Source organism: Pelophylax lessonae (genome assembly GCF_965119305.1).
Source record: "Pelophylax lessonae genome assembly, chromosome: 11".
Classification (NCBI taxonomy): domain Eukaryota; kingdom Metazoa; phylum Chordata; class Amphibia; order Anura; family Ranidae; genus Pelophylax; species Pelophylax lessonae.
Genome location: NC_138778.1, coordinates 132628769 through 132654272, shown reverse-complemented (window position 1 = coordinate 132654272; position 25504 = coordinate 132628769). Strand labels below are relative to the sequence as shown.

General features: G+C 44.0%; 1 protein-coding gene across 3 annotated transcripts in view; it reads right to left on the bottom strand.

Annotated features, from left to right (window-relative positions):
• GRIN2C (glutamate ionotropic receptor NMDA type subunit 2C) overlaps positions 1 to 25504 on the bottom strand; it is a 240164-nt gene that overhangs the window by 93576 nt on the left and 121084 nt on the right. For all 3 annotated transcript variants that reach the window (XM_082271610.1, XM_082271611.1, XM_082271612.1), the window contains one exon: positions 15509 to 15634. In XM_082271610.1, the coding sequence (XP_082127736.1) occupies positions 15509 to 15634 (126 nt within the window). The remainder of the gene's footprint in view (positions 1 to 15508; positions 15635 to 25504) is intronic.

The window sequence follows — 25504 nt, the reverse complement described above, 5'->3', positions numbered from 1 at the left end:
CACAGGCTCCCCAATTACACTGGAAAGCCCAGGATTGGTGGTGGGAGAGGGAGCCCCTTCCATGCCCTGAACTAATGAGTCGGCTGTAGAGATGCTCAGATCCTTTCTACAATAAAGACTATTTCTGGCTGAAAATGTTGGTACTGGGATCATGACTTCAGCTGCATCATCCTAGTACAGATACTTCAACCTATTGACGTACCTGTATGTCCTAGGGGTGTGAAATGGGTAAAGTAAAGATACAGACAAAACTTTTTTTTTTTTCTTGGATAGAGTGGAAGCAGCAGCAGGACTTGAGAAGGAGCCCACATGGGTGACCCCATGGAAAGCAGCTCTCTGTGGGGGCATCCAATGAAGAGGAGGAGCCAGCAGCGCCGCTGGGGCACCTCAAAAGAGGAGGATCGGGGCTGCTCTATGCAAAACCCTTGCACAGAGTAGGTAAGTATAACATGTTTGTTATTTTTATTTAAAAAAATCCAAACCTTTACAACCCCTTGAAGTTTGATCCTATTTAGAGTATGAATACATCTGTCTGTCATCAGATACAGTCATGGACTCACAGGCAACTTTTAGCCCAGGGGGGAAATACAACCTAGAGGCATGTGGTACAGGAACTCCGCCCCCCTCCGGCTCTCCTTCTCTTCCTCCTCCTGACCCCCATCCAATGCTGAAGCTAAGGAAGAAAGAAAGAAAGAAAGAGGCAGGGAAGGAGGAAGGAAGGCATTTTTAGAAGCTTTTAATGACTGTTGGGTCATAACACACTTTCTCCTTCCTCACCTCAATCAGTTTGCAGAGCAGCTCCATGCAACAATACCACAGAAAGCCGTGGGAAGTAATGGACAGTACCTCCTCAGCCAATAGGTAACTGACTCCCAGCCCAGCCAGCTTACTATGTGGGTGGGCCGGGACAAAACCTTTGTTGGATCAGAGTTTAGTGGCAACTAGAATGCAAAGACTGCCTGCGGCACCGACCTTATGGTAGCTGGCTTATCCAGGACAGGGAGAGCTAATAGACACGTAGATCTAATCATGGGCACCCCGCACTGGGTGATGACGGAGCGGTGCAGCTTTTTGATGGGGGAATCAGACCTGCTCGGGGGGAAATTGCCACCCTGCCCCCCAGCCTAACCTTTTATTGGATACAGTAACAACCTGCCCTACATTGTGTGGCAGGTTTTTTTTTTTTCAATAAAAAGTAACGCTCTTTGTGGTGCCATTCAAACTGAACATAATTAATGGACAAAATTAACGATTTTGCAAAATAAACACTTTGGTGGATTTTCTTCATATTCCATCTTTTGAAAAAACTAGGTCAGCCAGATGATGGATTAAGAATACTGTCAAAAGGAAAAGAGTTGCATTTTTCAATTTGATTTGTACAGAACTTTGTTCCTGCATATAAAACACATGGATTAGGGAAAGCACTACAAACACAATTTAAAAGTGGCTACAATCAAGACTTTGGAAAACCATGGATTGGTTATTTTTTTACATATGTACTTATTCTGCACAATTTTCACAAACTGTTCTTGTTTTCTTGATAAACATCTTGCATTTTGCAGCACCTGTTGCTGTAACACCTATATCGTTTTTACTGGCATTATAATTAATAGGCCTCTTGCACATGATACTCCTGTTGAAACATCTACTTTTTCAGAGGTTCTTTGGATCGTTTGGATTTGTGTGCATTTTTGCGTATATACAGTACGTTTGCACAATTTTGCACGCATGTGCAACAACATATTCTTACATGCTTGTTCTGCACAATATGTAAATGGGCATTTTCACGTTTGTGCGCATTCGCCTTGTTTCTGCGCCTGTGTGCACAGGCACATTACAATTATTGGTCTGTAATTTAGCTCAGTAAAAAAAAAAAAAAAGCTGTACTAGCTTTTTCAAGCTGCAGTGTGCAAGGGGCCATAGAGACACATCTTAGTCTCTTGCTTTGCAGTGGGGCATATCATAGATTTTATTTATTAATTTATTACAGGTATTTTGTTTTGTTCAAAATTTTTTTATTATTTTCACAATCTACTGTATCATATAACAACAGATTGATGGGATCTACATCTACATTGAAAAGTAGGAAACATACACATCAAGGTAGTACAGTGACACAGACACTTGACGGAAATCGGACGAAATATCCTCCGATTTTTCTCTCTCTTGCTCAGCGTTCATAACCGTTTTCAGTTGACAGTGCATAAATGTTCACAAAATTTCTCGTCCGATTTTTATTTATTTATTTATTTTTTTGAGACATTTGTTCCTAGACTTCCGCTTCGTTAGCAAATTCAGATCATGCGCGGTCTTTCGTATCCGATTTTTCGCGGACGTACTGCATACACATTGAACGAAAATCGGTCGTCTGGGGACGGACGATAAAAATTTTGGTGTTTGTCCCTCTACGTTTTTTTTTGTTCATCGGCTGCTGAAAGTTGTGTACACACTAGCCGAAAATTGTACAATTTTACAATATATCTTATAAGGAACATTAGAATGGACAAAAGAAGGGGGGGGGGAGTGGTGGGGTAGGGGTAGGGGGCGGGGAAGGGGTTCATGGGGGGCCTTGGTAGAAGTGGTAGTGCCACCTAGAATTATACAGCTATCTATATTATATTACAGGTCAAGTAATTGGTATCAAAACATGCAGGGAGGAATTTGCCTAACCAAGGCTGCCAAATTTTGGAATTGGTATTAGGGATTCAGTCAAGCACGGTGGCCTCAGTTTTGCCATGATTGATATCATGTGTAACCCAGTTTCTAATCACAGTTAGGCTAAGGTTTGTGGTTTCCAGGCAGCTGTCACCATCTGCTTTGCTGCAGTTGTGATTTGTAATAGAAAGTTGAATTGTGCAGGAGGGCGCATGTTGAGCATTGCCAATGTGGGGTCTACAGTGATGGTTTTGCCTAATGTCTTCAGCATGTCTTCAGAATGTGGGAGGAAACTGGAGTACTTGGTGGAAACCCACATAAGCACAGGTAGAATATGCAAACTCTATGCAGGTAATTGGACAGCTCTGACATGAGAGAGCAAGTGATGTTCCTCTATCAAGATGGCTACCTCCACACAGAGATATGATGTAAAATATAACATCGTAAGTCAGTAATAGGAGAACGATTGGCTGTAACAAAGGGGTGGGGATGCTGGTGACATGATCCTGATCCAGGATCAGGACAAATCCTGATCCAGGATCAGGATTTGTACTCTGTCACTTAGGGGTTTTTTTTTACCCCATGTATTATTACATTATTCATGTTTGGTAGCAATTCTTGGCGTTCCATGACATGTATTTTATATCCATATATGTAACTATTTTGATTGATTTTTCTATGTATTTTTTGAATAAAATTTTACAATTTTATACTTTTTGTATCTGTTTGCCGACAAAATCCCAAATTGAGGAGAAAAACTCTTTTATTCCTATATGTGACTAGGGATGGTGGCAAACGACACCTATCCCAATCTGAAAAATATTTTGAGCGGTCTGCTATCATGTGAGACGGCCATGCTCTCCATCGGAATACATGCTGGTGCTTTTGCTATTGGGACAATTTTACCTGGATACTCTATGGAGGTTCTCCGGGCTTGCCTCAGAACTAGCATGACAACCAGACACTGCCCACTGTATTCTATAGATGTATAGCTGCCTTTTCTTCCACCGGCCTCTCCATACTTTGGGTTCCGATTTACTTCGTGAGAGACAGGGACTTTGGGTTCCAATTTACTCTGTCTCGTTATTGAGCTCTATATAATCCAGTACTATTTAAGGTCTATTAAGGCTTTCTTTATATAGCATGTTACAGACCCCTGAAGAAGCAGCCCAAAATAGACTGCGAAACGTGTTGGGTTAATTTTCCGAGGTCCTGCACATCGGACGAGCTATATATTTACTATTGCCTATTGTCTGTACCTGTGTTACTGTATTGTATGTACTCCACGATATGTCTTATATATTTTTTTCCCCCCATCTAGTTTTAACTATGTATAAATAAAATACTCGATTTTACCAATTTTTGCTATGGTTTTCTCTATGGTACCATTAAAATCCCACCAGCCCTCTTCATTATTTCTTTGTTTCTTGCTCTGATCTCTCTTTTTCCTTTCCACATTTCTCCATCTTGTCCTTCTGCTTTCCCTTTTTTTCCACCTTGTACCCTTCCTCCCCTGTCTTTCCCCTCCCTTCCCCCCTCCCCCTCCCTCCCACCTTTTCCTTCTCCCTCTCACCCAGCTCCTGTCGTTTCCTTTCTCTACTTTTTCTTTCTCCTCTTTGCTCACTCTTGGTCTTTCATGTCTTTTCTGGATGATGGCCCGGACACCTCGAGCCCCCATCCGTTTCTTTGGTAGTTTCTTTTATCTACCGTTGATTGATTATTCAATTGGGATGTTGGTACCTTGTTATTAGCTTTTGTACATCAAACACTTTAATTTCTTAGAGTACAAATCCTGATCCAGGATCAGGATTTGTACTCTGTCACTTAGGGGTTTTTTTTTACCCCATGTATTATTACATTATTCATGTTTGGTAGCAATTCTTGGCGTTCCATGACATGTATTTTATATCCATATATGTAACTATTTTGATTGATTTTTCTATGTATTTTTTGAATAAAATTTTACAATTTTATACTTTTTGTATCTGTTTGCCGACAAAATCCCAAATTGAGGAGAAAAACTCTTTTATTCCTATATGTGACTAGGGATGGTGGCAAACGACACCTATCCCAATCTGAAAAATCTTTTGAGCGGTCTGCTATCATGTCACAGTTTCCCTTGGTTTTGAGCAGAACTCAGTTCTGCTGGAACCTTAGCTCATGCTCATTGGGGAGTAGTTGCTAGCTTAGCAGCAATTCCCATAAAATTATTTTTCTTTATTGATGATATTATAACAAGTTTGGAGTGTTATCTATGTAGCACTACTCACTTGGGAGCTGCGGGTTACGGGTTACCCTGGGTTACCCTTAGCATTGACATGACAGTTCAGCATTTTCAAAGTGCTTTGGCTCAGTCAGGAAACAGTCTAGGAGTTTTGTTTTTTGTGGTTTTATTGAGAACTTGGATAGGAGAAGGGATTGAGTGGGATACTCCAACTTGTAATAACTATGCACAATCTGCTGGGATAACTATTTGTTGCTGAGTGTGGCAAGGCCGCTGCTTCACCTTGTCACTAGCGGTGAAGAAGTAGTTAAGGAACTGTATTAGATAAGCTGTACTGTACTGCAGAACACTCTTCAGGGCCCTTTCCTGGCACCCCCTTTTGTTCCTATACTTCAGGGTTCTCTACATGGCACCCCCTTTACTATAGCACTCTCTGTGTGAGCTAGCTACTTGATCCCCTGACTTCACTGGAGTGGTCCCCCTTCCTGGGCAGACCATTAGGCAAATCTCCTGGTACTCATGGACACTCTGCCAGCAACTCCCCTGTCAGCTCCACTGGATCTTCTGCAGCTCAGCTCCATACCTGGTTCATTAGGCCAACCGCCTAAGACCACCTTCCTCATATACAGCAGGAGGAGAGACAGCCTTTCACCTCCTCCTGGGACTCTGCTTCCCACCAAATACACCCTGTCACATGTCCCCTCAGTATTTATGGTCAATCCCAGGATGCATTGCAGGAATGCCCTCCCACTGGGACTCCCATAAAACATGATGTGTCACTGGCTGGGTTTCCTTCACTGTCCAACAAGCTCCCTCATTGGATACATTGTGGACACTCCCTCAGACCCAGTGAATCACACCTGGAAACATGTGACTGGCAACCTAATAGATCAGGCTCACCTGATAAGCAGAAGGAGCAATAGATGCTTTACCTAGCACCTACCTAACTAGGAGGGTGCTACATCTGCAATTTTCATAATACTGAGCTACCTGTATAATATATTTTATAATTTTTATGGTGATTACTGATGACTAAAACTGCCCATAGAAGGATCAAAATGAACAATGAATCATACCACATCCCAATGTAATCATAACAAAAAGTGAAAAGGAAAGAAAAAATGGGATTTTTTTTATGCATGACCCCTCAGCAAATCACTGACACAAAAAGATTAAATCACCATTATTATTAGTACACATGGGTACATGAGATAAAAACAATACTAAAATGTAAATACAGATAATACAGACAATTGAGTATAAAGATGTATATAGACCAATACACAGAAAATGACAATACTGGTAACTCAATAAACATTTCCTCATTACAAAAAAAAAAAAAAAAGTGTGTTTATTTTAGTTGTGTTACAGTTTTGTCTATGAGTTGCAAAAAAGGAAAAAAAAAATTCTGTAAGAAAACATCACCAAAACAAAGCTTTGTTTGTCCCCAAAAGTTATACATATTACTTGGTTATTGCCACATAAACAGGCCCATAGCAATTATGTAAAAATTGCTCTAGTTCATAGGGAACATGGAGGTGTGAGAGAGGAAGTGGTTAAAATATACCATTGATCCTTTTATGTGAGGAATAAGTGTTCATGTATGAATACATAAGATAAAGAAAGCAAAAATTAGGATAAAAAAAAATAGGAGACTAGTGCCAGATTAAACTCTGTGGAGGCCCCTAGGCAATCGAAACCTTGGGGCCCCCTTTGCAGGTCTCTGGAGGTTTCGCGCTCTAATGGGATAACATTGCCCTATATAGTGTGGACGCTGGCTGATAGAAGGAGATGACCATCACTACTGTACATTACATGTATGTAGGCTTTACCAAAATGTATTACAAACTGAAAGCTGATCCTGTGAACCCGATGTTTATGGTTTATGTACATTAGGTTATTGTGTACATTAGATTATTACAGCATTTTCTCTATAGAGTCTTTAAATACGTATAGAAAAATGATGGCGGGAGGGATGCTCCATTGTTCTGGGACAACGTCATATGATATCGCCCCAGTCTCACCGTGCTTGTGCGCCCAGCGGGACGCGCAGTGTGGCTATCGCCAGTGCGCTGTGTTCAGGGCCGGTGCTAGACTGTTTTACGCCCTAGGCAAGATCAGCTACTTGCGCCCCCCCCCCCCAAAAAAAAAAAAGAAGGGAAGGGGTTAAAAACTGCTCTATGTCATATCCAGTGACCCTGATCTGATGGTTCCTCCATGTAATGCTGTCATACCCATTGATCCCAATGTTCCTCTGTCACATCAGGGGTCCCTGATTTTCCTCCATGTCATACCCGGAGACCCTGATGTTTTTCCATGTCACACCTGGGGACCCTGATGTTCCTCCATGTCACACCTGGGGACCCTGATGTTCCTCCATGTCACACCTGGGGACCCTGATGTTCCTCCATGTCACACCTGGGGACCTCAATCCCCCATAGCACACCCAGGGATCCCAATTCCTCATGGCACACCTGGTGACCCCGAACCCCTGTTACACTTGTGACCCCTCTCCCCCATGTCACACCTGGTGACTCCGATTCCCCATGGCATACCTGGTGACCGCAATTCTCTTTCACACCAGGAATACTCCATGTCACACCCAGGGACCCTGATTCCCTGTTCTGGGGACACTTACTGGGCAGTATCAAGAGAGTGGCCAGCACTCTGCCCTCCTTCACCATGATCCTGCTTATTCCTTCTCCCAGGACGCTCCTCTCCTGGACCACAGTGCTCACCACAGCAGCAGTCATAGAGCTCCGCATCTCCTTCATCACCAACATCCTGAGACCATTCCTTTGCGTCGTCGCTTCTGCTCCAGGAAAGGTGCCGCCCTCCAGTGCTGAGCTCAGGTTCAGCTCTCCTCCACTCCTTGCTTAATACCGACCCAGGGAAATGAACGGCTGCCCACCAGCTCAGATTAGAGAGTCACTTCCCGCCCAGGGATTAGGCCACTCAGCTCCAGACGAAGAGGATCATTATGCAGGTAGCACTCCGGTGGGCTCCTTTCCTGCCCCTTGGGGCTCCCCCAACAATGGTGGAAAGCCAGGGCCTGGTAGTTCTGCCACTGCCCCAGACACCTGGCATCTTTCTCTGTCCCTTCTTCCTCCCCAACTGCCGCCCCTCCCCTCAGCTCACAAGGATCATTCATGATGGAGAGTGAGTGCTGACTCGTGGCTGCGCCCCTAGGTGGCAATGCGCCCCTAGGTGGCAATGCGCCCTAGGCGGCTACCTAGTTTGCCTAGTGGAAGAACCGGCCCTGGCTGTGTTACTGAGACATGGCATGACCCCGATCTCTGTAAACAGCTGATAAAGCTGATGAAATTCAAAAAGACACACAGCCATTCACTACAATTAGAACGGAAGCAGTTTAACCTTAAACTACGTAAGGGGTTCTTTACCGTAAGAGCGGCAAGGATGTGGAACTCTCTTTCACAAGCAGTGGTATCAGCAGGGAGCATCGATAGTTTAAAAAAACTATTAGATGGGCACCTCAACGACCACAATATACAGAGGTATACAGGCAACTTCCTATGATTATGTTAGTTGTAACGGAACGCGTCAGTAACGTCACAAGTGCCATCCTTTGTACTGACTGCACTGTTTCATCTGGATGTCTCTAAGTGTACTCCTGTATTCTTAATAAATTTAAAAAGCGGTTTTACACTATGTTCGTTTTGTCTGGCTTATCCCTATGTACGCACATCTGAATGGGACCTTCTGACATCCTCATTGGAGACTCCGGGGGCCGCCCATTTCGGAACATCCGGTGATCCAGTCACACTGGGGGACATCTATGTTGTTATCCAGTCTGTGTGACTCACTTAATATATGGTAACCTGGGTCCATACCCTCCGGTGAGCACATTCATGTTTATTATGCTGGTGCGGGGATCTGTCCCGTTTACTATCACCTTATGAATTTTGGATGCTTCATTCTCACATGGGACTTACTTCTATGAACTTATTTCTATGAACTTTGGTTTACTAATTTTTTGCTTTATATGCACTTCATTGTGTCATATCTTCATTTTTAGCTCTGCACTATATATTTTTCTTTTTACAGGGGTATACGATGTACTATTAACAGCAAACACACACACATACTCGCAGAAAGGAGCTGGGCTGACATACACGGAGAGCAAGTGTGTCTCAGTCCCAAATATATTGCATAGAATCAGGAAATGAGGGCCCAAGGGACTTTAACGAGACAAACCAAAAATTTGTAAAATGACATAAGTTTATTGCATAAAAGAGTTCTAAAAAAAAAAATACATAGTATTACATACAACAAAGATGATCCTCAGGAAAGAACATTTCACATTTTCATTACATATAAATACTTGTTAGTCCGTTTGAACCTCAACAATATCAATGGTCTGTGCTAGATTAATCTTGACGCGTTTCGCGAGGACACAATTTCGCTTCATCAGGAGAAAAGCACAGATAATCTTGAGATGTAGCAGTAACCTGTAAGTTCAAAGGTACTCAAGGTCCACTTGTAGGACCCTGCTGTTTTAAAATGTCCACATGTCCAGACTAAGTCAAAATACATAAAAGCGGAAAAAACGCTATACTCCTCCCAATAAGGAATGTGCTGTTCAGTCTCTCCAGGAGTTGGGGGGAGAGGGATACCGTGCCAACAGGACACACAGAGCAGGCAACCCTCCAAGGCCAAAAGATGGAAAAAGGCCTAGACCACTCCTGTCTGGCAGAGTCTATATTGGAACCGGAGTTGTGAAGGGCCCCTGCCTGGAGTTGAAGTAGTCTGGCACGAGACTTCACCACAATATATATTTTGATATCCCTTCTCTCCCCAACTCCTGGTGGGAAGAGTTGCACTTTTAGAGGAAGGATCTTTCTTTCATTATGCTATGTTATCCATTGGAACAGTCACATGGACGTAGAGGAACATTAGTGGTTATATGAGAGCATTCTGTTTATGGTATTAACTACTCATATCTGTATCTCTCCTGATGAAGAGAACTATTGATTTTGCGAAACGCGTTTAGATCTATACAGCACAGATTGATAATGACATAGTATTGAAATGTCGGAAATAGATGAAGTGATATTTTGTATGTATTTGCATTATATTCACTGATGATCACCATTGATATTGCTGATTTTTTCCTCAATGTATTTTTGTACGTATCTTTTCATGTAATAAATGTATGTATTTTTTAATGTCCATTGCGTGTCTCTTCAAAGTCCCATGGGCCTTTAGTTTCAGTCTTTGGGTACAAAGCACATGCACACCTGGAGCCCTAGATCAAGGTCCTACTCACAATGTCCAAGGACAGCTGTCATTCATCCAACTTCCATGCACTTCTTTAGTGGGAGAAAATAACCTTCCCCAGTTCAGCTTCTACAGGTGATGCCCTCCTGCAAATGTCTTTCAGTCCTCCCATTTAAGGATGATCGAACTTTTGAAAAGTTCGGTTCGGCCAGAACATCCGAACTTCCCGAAAGTTCGGCCCGGATTTCAGAACCCCATTGAAATCAATGGGACCCGAACTTCGGTAATCAAAAAACACCATTTTGAAGCCCCAAAACCCAATAAATGCCCCTAAAAAGTGCCTAGGGTTCTGGGTCATGCCCCATTAACTATTAATCACACAAAAAAAAGTTCTTAAAAATTGTCATTTTTGATAAAAAAGCCAATTATTGAAAAATTAAAAAAAAAAAAAAAAAAGAGAGATTTGGATTTAGTATCTGGGGGGTCTAAAAGGTGTGCATGTGAAGTTTCAGCTCTGTAGCATGTCCAGAACCATGAAAAAAAATATATAATTTTTCAGTAGAACAGGGATGTGGTTCGGGAGCCTCCTTTAACTTTAACACCTATATGATCTTTTTTTCTGGTTCTGGACATGCTACAGAGCTGAAACTTCACAGGTACACCTTTTAGACCCCCCAGACACAAAATCACACAAAAAAAAGTTCTTAAAAATTGTAATTTTTGATAAAAAAAGCCAATTATTGAAAAATTAACCCACTCCCATCCGCGCTACAGCCTATATACGGCTGCAGCGCGGACTTGAATTTTCGGGAGGCCGTTTTTAAACGGCCTCCAGTGACACGCCCCCCCCGCGCGCTCCCGCGAGCGCGCATCGGGGAGAATCTGTGTCGGCCGTGTCCCTTGGACACGGCCGATCACAGATCGTGGTGAATGGCCAATCACAGCGGCCATTCACCACGTGATCAAGCCGTCCAATGAGAGATGATCTCATATGTAAACATATGAGATCATCTCTCATCGCCGGCGCTCCTTCCTCACACAGACACTGCAGTGTGAGGAAGGAGGGGGAGCCGACAGCCGCTGGGGACACAGACAAATGTAATCAGGGCACTGATCACCAGTGCCCTGATTACTGAAGGTAAAAAAACCACACACATTGCCCCCCCATCAGTGCCCACAGTGCCCGCCATCAGTGCCCCCATCAATGCCCACAATCAGTGTTATACCTGAAGGGTTTCACATGTACTGTCACTTTAAGGCTGGCTCCACCCAGGAGTGATGACAAGGGTCAAGGGGCAGAGTGGCCATCTTTAGACACATGTAGAGATGTATTGATATGCAGAGCTGTCCTGTAATGCTGTACAGTGAGTCCTGAATAAACAACCGTTGTTCCAGACCAGAGTCCTGTGTCTCTCACAACACGGAGAATATAACAATCAGTGCCCATAGTGCTGCCAGTCAGTGCCCATCAGTGCCTGCTCATCTAGGCACTGATGAGCACTGACTGGCAGCACTATGGGCACTGAGTGTGGGCACTGATGGTGCTGCCCATCAGTGCTCATCAGTGCCGCCCATCAGTGCTCATCAGTGCCACCCGTCAGTGTCCATCAGTGCCATCCGCCAGTGCCCATCAGTGCCACCTATCAGTGCCCATCAGTGCCGCCCCTCAGTGCCGCCTCTCAGTGCCCAGCAGTGCCACCTCTCAGTGCCCAGCAGTGCCACCTCTCATTGCCCAGCAGTGCCGCCTATCAGTGCCGCCTATCAGTGCCGCCTATCAATGCCGCCTATCAGTGCTCATCAGTGCAGCATATTAGTACCTCCTCATCAGTGCCCATAAGTGCCACCTCATCAGTGCCCATAAGTGCCACCTCATCAGTGCCCATCAGTGCAGCCTATCAGTGCCCATCAGTGCAGCCTCATCAGCGCACATCAGTGAGGGAGAAAAATTTATTTTCAAAATTTACTCGCAGAAAATAAGAAAAACTTTTTTTTTTTTCAAAATTTTCTGTCTTTTTTCTTTTTTTTTGTAAAAAATAAAAAACCCAGAGATGATTAAATACCACCAAAAGAAAGCTCTGTTTGTGTGAAAAAAATGATAAAAATTTCATATGGGTACAGCGTAGCATGACCGCGCAATTGTCATTCAAAGTGTGCGAGCGCTGAAAGCTGAAAATTGGCCTGGATGGGAAGGGTGTTTAAGTGCACAGTAGGCAAGTGGTTAAAAGAAAATAAAATAAAAAAAAAAAGAGATTTTTTGATTTTTACTTTGGATTTAGTATCTGGGGGGGGGGGGGGGTCTAAAAAGTGTACATGTGAAGTTTCAGCTCTGTAGCATGTCCAGAACCCCCCAAAAATTAGCATTTTCTTATAATTTTTATTAGAACAGGAATACGGCTTCTCTACGGCGCTTTTTCTTGCATTTATCGGGCATTTTTGGAGGCAGGCATGACTTTTTTTGGATTTAGTGTCTGGGGGGTCTAAAAAGTGTACCTGTGAAGTTTCAGCTCTGTAGCATGTCCAGAACCAGAAAAAAAGATCATTTTTCAGTAGAGCAGAGATGGTGGGACCCCTCTGTTACACTTATATGATCTTTATTTTGGGGTTCTGGACATGCTACAGAGCTGAAACTTCACAGGTACACCTTTTAGACCCCCCAGACACAAAATCACACAAAAAAAAGTTCTTAAAAATTGTCATTTTTGATAAAAAAGACAATTATTGAAAAATTTAAAAAAAAAATAAAAAAAAAAGAGATTTTTTTGATTTTTACTTTGGATTTCAGATCTGGGGGGTCTAAAAAGTGTACATGTGAAGTTTCAGCTCTGTAGCATGTCCAGAACCATAAAAAAAAGATTGTTTGTATTAGAAAACTTTAAGCACAGGAATATGGCTTCTCTGCTGTAACACCTTGCCGGTTTAATAGAAGGCATTTTTTTGGGTTCTTTGCAGTCAGGAAAAACATCTGAACTTGTGTATAGTGGTACTGTGCACAAGTTCTGATGTTTTGCCTGCCTCCAAAACCCCCCAAAAAATGCCAGCAAAAACACACCTGGGCATGCTACAGAGCTGAAACTTCACAGGTACACTTTTTAGACCCCCCAGACACTAAATCCAAAAAAAGTCATGCCTGCCTCCAAAAATGCCCGATAAATGCAACGATAAATGCAAGAAAAAACGCCGTAGAGAAGCCGTATTCCTGTTCTAATAAAAATTATAAGAAAATGCTAAATTATTGTCCAATAATTGGCTTTTTTATCAAAAATGACAATTTTTAAGAACTTTTTTTGTGTGATTTTGTGTCTGGGGGGTCTAAAAGGTGTACCTGTGAAGTTTCAGCTCTTTAGCATGTCAAGAACCAGAAAAAAAAAGGATTGTTTGTAATTTTGAAAACTTTGAGCACAGGAATATGGCTTCGCTGCTGTAACACCTTGCCGGTTTCAAAGCAGGCATTTTTTTGGGTTCTTTGCAGTCAGAAAAAACATCTGAACTTGTGTATAGTGGTACTGTGCACAAGTTCAGATGTTTTGCCTGCCTCCAAAACCCCCCAAAAAGTGCCAGCAAAAACACACCTGGGCATTTTTTTTTTTTTGACGCTAGCGTTTTTTTGGCATTTTTTGGGGTTCTTTTGAGGCAGGCAAAACATCTGAACATGTGTATAGGGGGTATATATAGGCATATATGTCTGAATATATACCCCTAGACATATATAGGTGTGATAGTAGCAGAAATATATTACTGTAAATGATTTAATTAGCGCAAGCATTTATTTCTGCTACTATCACACCTATATATGTCTAGGGGTATATATTCAGACATATATGTCAATATATACCCCCTATACACATGTTCAGATGTCATGTCTGACATCAAACATGTCCTCAAAAAAGCACTGGCAGTGGCAGCCCCTGCAGCATAAAAAATGCTAGGCTGGTGAGAAGCCATAATGGTGTCCCGAAGCTATTCAGAGAAATGATCATTTCTCTATTGCGGTCACTCTGCTATGGAGGGGTTTTGTCACCCTGCCATAGCAGTCACTGCCAGTTAACCCTACACTACACTACGGTCCCCTGACACTTAACACTTTCCCTACAGAAACTACATTTTTGAAGCTAACTTAAGTGTAAAGGAGCACTCTAACTACACTGGATATCCCTTTCCTCACACTAAAAATAGCTAAATGACACTTTTAAAGTAAAATTAACAGAACTGCTTCCACTCTCTTCCATGTCCAGTATAAAAATGCTGGGAATATGGCGGGGGCGATCTTATATACTGGGAGGCGTATTCACTAATGATTGGTCTAGGGACCCCCTAGTCACTCCAATCACATTCCTAGCATTCTCCTGCCCCCTCAATTGGCTTTTGCTAATGGTTCTGGTCCAATCACGGGCTTTTAAAGCCCATTTCCTGAAGCATTGCATTTTGGGCGGTTTTGGTTGCCGAATTCCGAACTTTTTGGGCAAAAAGTTATAAATTCGGCCGAACCTCGAACACCCAATGTTCGGGCCGAACCGATGGTGGACCCGAACCGTTCGATCATCCCTACTCCCATTTTCGCATCCAAGCACATGATGAGGCCAAACAGCTCTTTAATGCAAAGGCTTCCTTCAAGGGACAGCAGCCCCCAGCAGGATCTCCCTGCTGAACAGATTTCCCAAACATCTATCCTCTCCTTGGCTACTTCCCAAGAACTGGCAAAGGTCAGATAAACCTCCACAAACCAGTGGCTGGCTCTTCCACTCTACCTATGGAAGCCTTCTTCAGAGGCTGGAAGGAGCAATCAGCCACCACGCCTAGGGAAACCGGACCAGACCCAAAAATACATTTCTGCTCCACTGAGCACAACAGAGCCAAAAACTAAGTTCAGCCTAACTAGGGCAAGGTGCTACATAGAAAATGAAGTAAGGATGATTTACCATAAATTACCATAATTGGGGGTGCAAAAAACAGTACTGTATAACAGAAGTATGTAAGCCAGGCAAATAAGTGACTTAGGCAGTGTTGGATAAGTCATAGATGACTTCATGATTGGTGTATTAGGAGAATGCAACCCTTAAATGCATCTGAATTCCAAGTACTGGGGGACCGTGGGATATCATCTCCTCCTCTCTGACTGCTGGCATATAGCTAAAGTGCAGTCCAATGGAGTACAGTGCAGCAGGAGAGGCAGTGTCAGTGCCATTAAGCCATATAACCTATGTCCACTGATTTGGAATTCACCAGAATAACCAGATGTAGCGTCTATAATATCGAAACTAGATATCAGGAAAACAAATTAAATAATTCCATGTTTCATCTTCCCACAACAATCCCTTAAATATTTTTTTACTGTCATTTTCCTCATGCCTTGTATTTAAAATGTGGCCAAAAGTTGTAAAATAATTATCTTACGTTTTCCATTGTTGATGTTTCGGTCGTATCCCATGGGACTGAAATACTCGAAGATGAAGACAGTCACAGCAACAACAGAGAGACACATGACAAACATCATCATCCAGACGGCAGGACTGTATGGCTCTAGGGAAAAAAACAAAAGGCTTCGTTATGTGGCGCTCCCCAATATATATTGATATTATAAAACCTATAATCATGGTCATTTTGAAAGCCAAACAAATATTTACAGACTATCCATATATTTGTTTGCTTGCCTGGAGTTCCACTGTAGATGTTCAAGGGCTCTAGCTTGAGATTAGGTTAACTGATACTTGTAAAATCGCAGAAAATGATGCAAGTTGGACGCGTGATGTCAACGGTGGAAGAAGAAGAGCTAATAATTGTTAATTGTGACAGCAACAACATAATTTAGGTTATCCACAATTTCCTGAAAGACTTTAGATATACCATATCAAGATCATGCACCTACAGTCATATTACATAGTTAGTGAGGTTGAAAAAAGACACCAGTCCATCCAGTTCAATCTATGATGAGTGTGTGTATAATTGTTTGTGTCAATAGTATATCGTATACCTCTGTATGTTGTGGTCATTAAGGTGCCCATCTAATAGTTTTTTGAAACTACCGATGCTCCCTGCTGATACCACCGCTTGTAGAACCCTTTAGGCAGTTTAACCACTTTACCTCCGCTTACATGGAGGCTACTGCGGCAAAGTGCCGCGATCCCGTCCAGCGACGTAGACCTACGTCGCTGGACTCCGCCCCTTGTGGGCGGCGCTCGCGCGCCGCCGGAGGCTCGCTCCCGCTGTGTTCATTCACAGCGGGAGTCGGGCCAGCGGAGGAGCAGCGGCGATTGCCGCTGCTCTGCCCCGATCGTCGGGGATCGAGTCTGGAGATCCGCCCGCTGTATGTAAACACAGCAGGCGGATCTCCATAGTGACAGGGACTGACAGATCGGAGTGTTCAGCATAGCTGGACATCCGATCTGTCCTTGTGTCACACAGTCACCTCCCCCCCCCACACGTCAGTAAGCACCAGGCATACATTAACCCCTCCCTCTCCAATAAAATTAACCCCTTCCCTGCCAGTGTCATTTTTACAGTAACAGTGCATATATATAGCACTGATTACTGTAGAAATGTCACTGGTACCCCCAAAAGTGTCAAAAATGTCAGTCAAGGGTCCGATCTGTCCGCCGCAATGTCGCAGTCCCGCAAAAAAAATCGCAGATCACCGCCATTACGCGTTAAAAAAAAAACACCAAAAATGACAGAAATCTTTCCCTTAGTTAGTAAACGCAATAACTTTTGCGCAAACCAATCAAAATACGCTTATTGCGATTTTTTTTACTAAACATAGGTAGCAGAAAACAAATTGGCCAAAAATTTTAAAAAAATTTGATTTTTACATTTTTTTTGGGGGGAATTTCATATAAAAAAATGTGAAAAATATTGTTATTTTTTCAAAATAAATGCTCTTTTTTTGTTTATAGCGCAAAAAGTAAAAATCGCACAGGTGATCAAATACCACCAAAAGAAAGCTCTGTTTGTGGGAAAAAAAGGACGTAAATTTCGTTTGGGTACGGCGTCGCACGACCGTGCAATTGTCAGTTAAAGTCGCACAGCGCCGAATCGCAAAAAGTGGCCTGGACGGAAGACAGCAAAATCCTCCGGTGGTAGGTTAAACCACTTTTTCGCGAGTCCTTTTATATTCCCCTACGCTGAATAGTTTGTTCCCTATGCTAGTGTATCAAGTTTTCCAGGCACATGGCCTGATGTGGGTCTGCCATTAGTACCGGTACTTTCCCCAGCCCATGTGAGCTGTGACCCTGGGTGTGACAACTGAAGCAGCGACAACTCCGACATCTTTGTTTGTGTTTTTTATTGTAGATAAAGGGGATGGAAGAAGGGAAGGAGTGGGATACTCCTCGAGGCTTAACTATACACAATTGGGGCTTTAATCTTGAAAAGTGTCCGTTGGCGCTTCCTTGACACCAGCCGGGGCCTGCCAGTGCTCACTAACGCTGAGAATAACTTGATGAACACAGAAGTGCTACATCCTCGACTTTTAGTCCAGAAGATCCAGGACTGAATACTCTAGCACTCTTGACACTGTTAAGCTGTGTAAGGGGCCTGTACTGTGGGGTTTGTGCTAGGGGGCCTGTACTGTGGGGTTTGTGCTAGGGGGGCCTGTACTGTGGGGTTTGTGCTAGGGGGCCTGTACTGTGGGGTTTGTGCTAGGGGGCCTGTACTGTGGGGTTTGTGCTAGGGGGCCTGTACTGTGGGGTTTGTGCTAGGGGGCCTGTACTGTGGGGTTTGTGCTAGGGGGTCTGTACTGTGGGGCTTGTGCTAGGGGGTCTGTACTGTGGGGCATGTGCTAGGGGGTCTGTACTGTTTGGTTTGTGCCACTCTCAGTCAGTGTATCCCATAATAGGGTGTCTCTCACAGTATATCCCATAATAGGGCCCCTGCTCCCTATTGGATATACTAATATTGAGAGACCCCTTAATATATGTGATACATTGGGAGAATTTGTTCACGCAAGCAAAATCCAGGGGACAAAATGGGTGGAGTCGATAAGGGGTGGGGCTTCTGAGAAATGGGAGGGGTCAAAATAGGAGGGCGGGGTCTTGCGCCCCCCCATCTTAAAACTTCACCAGCCGCCACTGCTCTGTACTATTCAGGGCCCAAATGTAGGTACCCCCTTGGACTTGAACTCTTCAGGGTCCACTGACTATGTACCCCCTCTGTAACTTCAGGGTCCTCAACCTAGGCACCCCCTTTACAGCTAGCTGATGACTGGATCCCAGAATCTCTCCCCGAGTGGTCCCCTCTGACACTAGGCAGACCCCCAGGGGCAATCCTCAGTACTCCCAACCTGTGTAGGCTTTCATGGGACTAGACCCCTCTCGCTCTCCACAGATTCTCGGCACACCGGATCCCCTCAGCTCACTCTGCTCACTCTGGATATTCAGGCGACACCCCGAACTATCCGCTTCCTCAGACAGGAGGAGAGAGACAGCCGCACTCTCCCTCCTGGGACTCTGCTCCCGCCAAAGACACCATGTCATGCACTTCCCCCAAACTTATACCCACTCCCAGAATCCTTTTGCAGCCTAATCTTCCTTCTGGGGTAGTCAAAAGCTGGGATGTGTCCCCTGATTGGGCTTCCCACACTGCCTATGAGAAGCCTCTCACAGGAGCCAGTGGGGATACTTCTCCCCTCAGCAGGCACATCTGGAAGCCCTGACACCCTACCTAACAAATCACAGCCCTGCTGTTAGGCAGACAAGGCCCACTATATCTTTACCTAGCACCTACCTGTAGGGTGCTACACTAGGGTCGCCAGTACAGTATTTGTACATTGATATCCTATCCCCTCTCAAGCGTCTTTTTTCCAGAGAGAATAAGTTCAATACTTGTAGTCTTTCCTCATACCTGAAGTCCTCCATTCCCTTTAGTAGCTTTGTTGCCCTTTTCTGGACTCTAGAAATGGAAGGATTGGGAAACAAGGATTTCGGGCACACTATATCTATAAAATCAATTTTTATTTTGAATTCAATTAAAATCACAAACAATCATGTGTTAAATAGGGCAACGGACCTATAAAGGGTCTACAATGTAATATATACACGGTTCACAAAAGGATAGACCTCAGTTTTCATACAAATTAATGTACACAGAAGTTGACAATTAGAACAATCAAAGAGATACTTCACATCAGAAGATTCCTGCTGACGGATACCCGATTACACAAGGTGCCGGCCAACCGGGTCAACTGATGTCGTATTCTACTTTTCACCGTACAGTATTTACTATTGTTTGCTCAACATGTTTCGCTTTACTTCGGAAAGCTTCGTCTGGAGCTATTACTAGATTTATCTGTACACTGCACAGGCCGGTTTTAGCAGTGGCAGCCTGCCTGGGAGGTGAGTCACTGGAGCAGTGAGTCTCCACAGTCCACTCACTACACATTTGCCTCCCATACTGTCCCTCACACACTGTAAAATTCTGTCAGCATGTCAGCCACTGTCCCTCACACACTGTAAAATTCTGTCAGCATGTCAGCCACATTGTCATTTTCAGGGGTGTGTGCTCACACAACCCTGAAAATGACAGTGTGGCTGACATGCTGACAGAATTTTACAGTGTAAGGTTGGTATGAGAGGCAAATGTGCAGTGAGTGGATTGTGGACTCACACTGCCAGAAGAAAACTGCAGCAGTCAGAGGAGCAGGCTGGCTTTAGAAAGTGGCGCTGTGGCTGTGTGGCAGCCTGCCTGGGAGTGGGAGGTGAGTCACTGGAGCAGTGAGTCTCCACAGTCCACTCACTGCACATTTGCCTCTCATACTGTCCCTCACACTGTAAAATTCTGTCAGCATGTCAGCCACATTGTCATTTTCAGGGGTGTGTGACTCACACACCCCTGAAAATGACAATGTGGCTGACATGCTGACAGAATTTTACAGCTGAACTGCTCCACTTACCTTACCTGCCACTTCTAAAATTGATGTCCCCAGGCCTGCTCCTTGTGTGCTGGCTGTGTCTGGCTCCTTTGCTGCGTACTGCTGCCTTGCCTTACCGGTGACTCCACTGATGCTGTCTGCACACACTCTGGGCCTTCAAATGCAGAAACATGAAATATTTGTGAATCGTGACTGATGCCCTTTGTCAGGAATATTTAATGTTTATGTGTTTATTTGGCCAATTTGTCACAAATGTTTCATGTTTAAGCATTTGAAGGCCCAGAGCGTGTGGACAGCATCAGTGAAGTCACCGGTAAGGCGAGGCAGCAGCACGCAGCAGAGGAGCCAGACACAGCCAGCACACAAGGAGCAGGCCCGGGGACATCGATTTCAGAGGTGCCAGGTAAGTGGAGCAGTGAGTCCACTGCACATTTGCATTCTCGTGCCACCCTCATACCCCTTACAATAAATATTGCATTGTATTTTCTGTGAAATATATGAGCGTAAATTTTTTTTTTGGGGGGGGGGCGCGGGTGTATCTTGGGTGAGTTCCCACACTTTTTTCCCCAGGACTTGACCCCTGATTGTTAGTAATCAGTAGGTCTAGTAATGCAATTTTTTTCTTGTTGTTGTATTCATCATCTGACCCATGAAATTGTCCTGCAAAACATTTAGGAAATGACGAGCCTTAGATGAATGCGCGGTTCCTTCTGCCCAGTCTATATCTGGATAATTAAAATCCCCTAATATAATGACATTTCCCATTCTTGCTGCCATTCCAAGCTGTGATAGGAGGTCTGCCTCCCCCTCTGCCCTCTGGTTGGAGGGCCTATAGCATACGCCCAATATTACTTTCCCCACCGTGCCTTCCCTTTGAAGCTCTACCCATAGGAATTCCACCTCCTCCCTAGCTCCATTTGTGAAATCATCCCTCATATTTACTTGAACATTGTTCTTGATTTCCAGGCATATACCTCCCCCTTTTTTACCCTCTCTATCTCTCCGATAAAGGGAATACCCCTGAATGGTTGCCAGCCAATCATGAGAGCTGTGAAACCAAGTCTCCAAAATTTCCACAAAATCAAAATACTCCTTATACATTAGCAGCTCAAGTTCTCCCATCTTGTTAGCCAGACTTCTAGCATTGGCATACAAACCTCGTAATTTTGTGCGCTTGCATACAATATCCTCGTTAGATGTTATGAGGCTGCACTTTCAATTTGTCAGCCTACCTACCTTGGGTTTTGGATCTCTGGTCTGCCTACCGCTAATGCCCCCAATAATGTCTGCTGAACTTTGCTCCCCGCTGGCTAACTCTACATCTGGACCCTCCCCACCATCACCTAGTTTAAAAGCCCCTCTAACTTTTTGGCCTTCTTCTCTCCCAGTACAGTAAGTAATTTTAACGCATTTGAACAGGCAAACATTGGTTCTTCATTATAACAGTGCCTACAGATAAAGGTTATATACAGTACTTGTACAAATGACACATGGGGGGGATTTACTAAAACTGGTTCACACAGAATCTGGTGCAGCTGTGCATGTTAACAAATCAGCTCCTAACTTCAGCTTGTTTAATTAAGCTTTGACAAAAAAAAAAAACCTGGAAGTTTGCTAGGCAAAGTTACACCAGATTGTGTGTGTATCCATTTTAGTAAATCCTCCCCATGGGGTCTATTTAAAAAGAATTCACTTTGTGAATGCATCGAAATTCATACAAGCATAACAAATAATAGCTGTAATGTTTGTATTATGTGCGTAATATTTTCTTTGTTGCTTTTTTGCCGGGCGAATATAACATTTCACTAACATTGATCGAAAGAGAAGATTAGTCATAAGAACTTTCTACCATGAGAGTTAACATTCACCAATACAGAAAATAGCGTAACACTACAGGCTTAGAATATTTGACCAGCAGGAGAAATAATATGAGTGAGACCTTAACACTATGAACAGTCTATGGAGATTTCTGTGTGAACGGCTGAACGAATGGGTGTTTGGCCAAGTGAACCTCCAGAAGCAGTTTGAAGTGAAGCATTTAATAGTGATATTATTATTACCACTACAAAGTGTGACAGCTTCGCCCTGGTTGTTAGGGAGCCTGCTAACACCTCTGTCTGAACCTCTCGCTTGACTCCCACCGAATTTCATCACCTGGTTCCCGCCACCACAATATAAGTAAAGGGACGGGGTCTGTCGATGATGTCATTGGCCATATATGGACATGATCATATTTGGTTAACTACTTCCCGCCTGCTCGCCAACAAATGACGGTGGAGCGGGGTGGCTCTCGTTCTGGGACGACGTCATATGTTCCTACGATACAACGCTACCCTGATCTTGGTAAAGAGCCGATGACACGGCTCTTTATCCATGTGATCGGCTGTGTCCAATCACAGTCGGTCACATACAGTATGTCCCAAAAGTAAATACACCCCTCACATTATTATAAATATTTTATTATACCTTTTCATGTGACAACACTGAAGAAATTACACTTTGCTACAATGCAAAGTAGTGAGTGTACAGCTTGTATAACAGTGTTAATTAATGTCCCTTCAAAATAACTCGAAACACAGCCATTAATGTTTAAACCACAGGCAACAAAAGTGAGTACACCCTAAGTTAAAATGTCCAAATTGGGCCCAAAGTGTCAATATTTTGTGTGGCCACCATTATTTTCCAGCACTGCCTTAACCCTCTTGGGCTTGGAGTTCACCAGAGCTTCAAAGGTTGCCACTGGAGTCCTCTTCCACTCCTCTATGATGACATCAGGGAGCTGGTGGATGTTAAAGACCTTGTGCTCCTCTACCTTCTGTTTGAGGATGCCTCACAGATTCTCAATAGGGTTTAGGTCTGGAGACATGCTTGGCCAGTCCATCACCTTTACCCTCAGCTTTTGTAGCAAGGCAGTGGTCATCTTGGAGGTATGTTTGGGGTCATTATTATGTTGGAATACTGCCCTACGGCCCAGTCTCCGAAGGGAGGGGATCATGCTCTGCTTCAGTATGTCACAGTACATGTTGGCATTCATGGTTCTCTCAATGAACTGTAACTACCCAGTGCTGGCAGCACTCATGCAGCCCCAGACCATGACACTCCCACCACCATGCTTGACTGTAGGCAAGACACACTTGTCTTTGTACTCCTTACCTGGTTGCCGCCACACACACTTGACACCATCTGAACCAAACAAGTTTGTCATCAGACCACAGGACATGGTTCCAGTAGTTCATGTCCTTAGTCTGCTTGTCTTCAGCAAACTGCTTGTGGGCTTTTTTGTGCATCATCTTTAGAAGAGACTTTCTTCTGGGACGACAGCCATGCAGACCAAATTGATGCAGTGTGCGGTGTATGGTCTGAGCACTGACAGGCTGAACCCCACCCCTTCAACCTTTGCAGCAATGCTGGCAGCACTCATACATCTATTTCCCAAAGACAACCTCTGGATATGATGCTGAGCGCATACACTCAACTCCTTTGTTCGACCATGGCGAGGCCTGTTCTGAGTGGAACCTGTCCTGTCGTGACCACTGTGCTGCAGCTCAGTTTCAGGGTCTTGGCAATCTTCTTATAGCCTAGGCCATCTTTATTTAGAGCAACAATTTTTTTTTTTCAGATCCTCAGAGAGTTCTTTGCCATGAAGTGTCATGTTGAACTTCTAGTGACCAGTATGAGAGAGAGAGAGAGCAATAACACCAAATTTAACACACCTACTGCCCATTCACTCCTTAGACCTTGTAACACTAACGAGTCACATGACACCGGGAAGGGAAAACGGCTAATTGGGCCCATTTTGGACATTTCCACTTAGAAGTGTACTCACTTTTGTTGACAGCTGTTTAGACATTATTGGCTGTGTGTTGAGTTATTTTGAGGGGACAGCAAATTTACACTGTAATACAAGCTGTACACTCACTACTTTACATTGTAGCAAGGTGTCATTTCTTCAGTGTTGTCACATGAAAAGGTATAATAAAATATTTACAAATGTGAGGGGTGTACTCACTTTTGTGAGATACTGTATATATGCGGAAATGCCATTTATCGACTCTCCTAGCCTCACACACTAACAGAGTGTAAGAAGAGGAGAGACGATCAGCGGCATCTCCTCGCAGGGGAGACCAGTACAGGTAATCAGGGCACATGATCATCAGTGCCCTGATTACAGTAAAGCCCCAGCAGTGCCCACCAGTGACATCAATCAGTGCCCATCATTGACACCAATCAGTGCCCGTTAGTGATGCCAGTCAGTGCCCATCAGTGCAGCAAGTCAGTGCCCAACAGTCCTGCCCATCAGTGCCACCTATTAGTGCCCACTCGTTCCACCTATCAGTGCCCATCAGTACCGCCTATCAGTGCCATCTATCAGTGTGGCTCATCAGTGCCACCTCATTATTACCCTTCAGTGCCACCTCATCAGTGCCCATCAGTGCAGCATATCAATGTTCATCAGTGCCGCCTCATCAGCACACATCAGTAAAGGAGAAAAATTACTAATTCACAAAATTGACTGACATGAACTAAGTGTAGCTGGGAGCGGAGTACCATTATCTGACACTGCAGACTTATTTTCTGCTCTCAGACTGTCTCTATGAACCCCTAATGTTGGTATCAGGTTTCATGCATCATACTCTTGAGACTGGAAGAAAGGCATTGTGGGAACTGTAGGCTTCTACAAGGATATTACTGCTCTGCTGAACTGTTTAAGAACTGTACTTCCCAGCAAGCCATGGGCTCCAGAATAGAATTGCGGGGGAGACTATAAACAGGACCATGCTTTCTTGCTTCCTGGGATCCATCATGTGTGCATCAGTCTGCCGCAGAGGAAGCAGACTGCAGCCTACTGCACACAACCCAGCTGTCTTAGCGGACTCAGCCCAGGTGGAATGGATGACCATCGCTGCATAGCAGACATCCCTGCAATATCGCTGATCGAGTGGAGTCGACGGGACTCACTGAGACAGCAGAGCGCAGCCATCTCAGTGTCTCACAGCGTGAAGAGTTGCCGCTGCCTGTTCTTCCAGGACTCATAAGAAGGACATCGGGATTGGTGAGAGAGCACCTACTCAGTGTCGTTACCAGTTGCTACAGTTTCTCTTAAACACTGAACACAGACACTCTACATCTGGATCAGTTAGTGGACCATTGATAATCAGGACCAGCTATTCTGCATTGCCTGTTTCACACTGTGCTACACACTGGGGATCATTTGTTCTTTGAGTTCCAATTGCTGGTGAAGACCTTAGCAAGGCCTTGCAAATTGAACATTGCTATATCATTGCTCCTAAAGGGGACATTACTGGTATCTAGATTGCCTCATCTCTCATTAGGATACAGGTATTATAGGATTCCCCTTTAGCAAAAGTGTTTCTTATCACAATTTATAGCTTTCTGAGAGATTCGTTCACTTACTGCAAGATACTGTGTTTATTGGTGTATTTACTTGTTATTATAATTGTTTTTTATTGTTCTTTAGTGTTATTTCAACTGAGCCCTGGCTGTTTATCCAGGGCCTAGTTGATTAA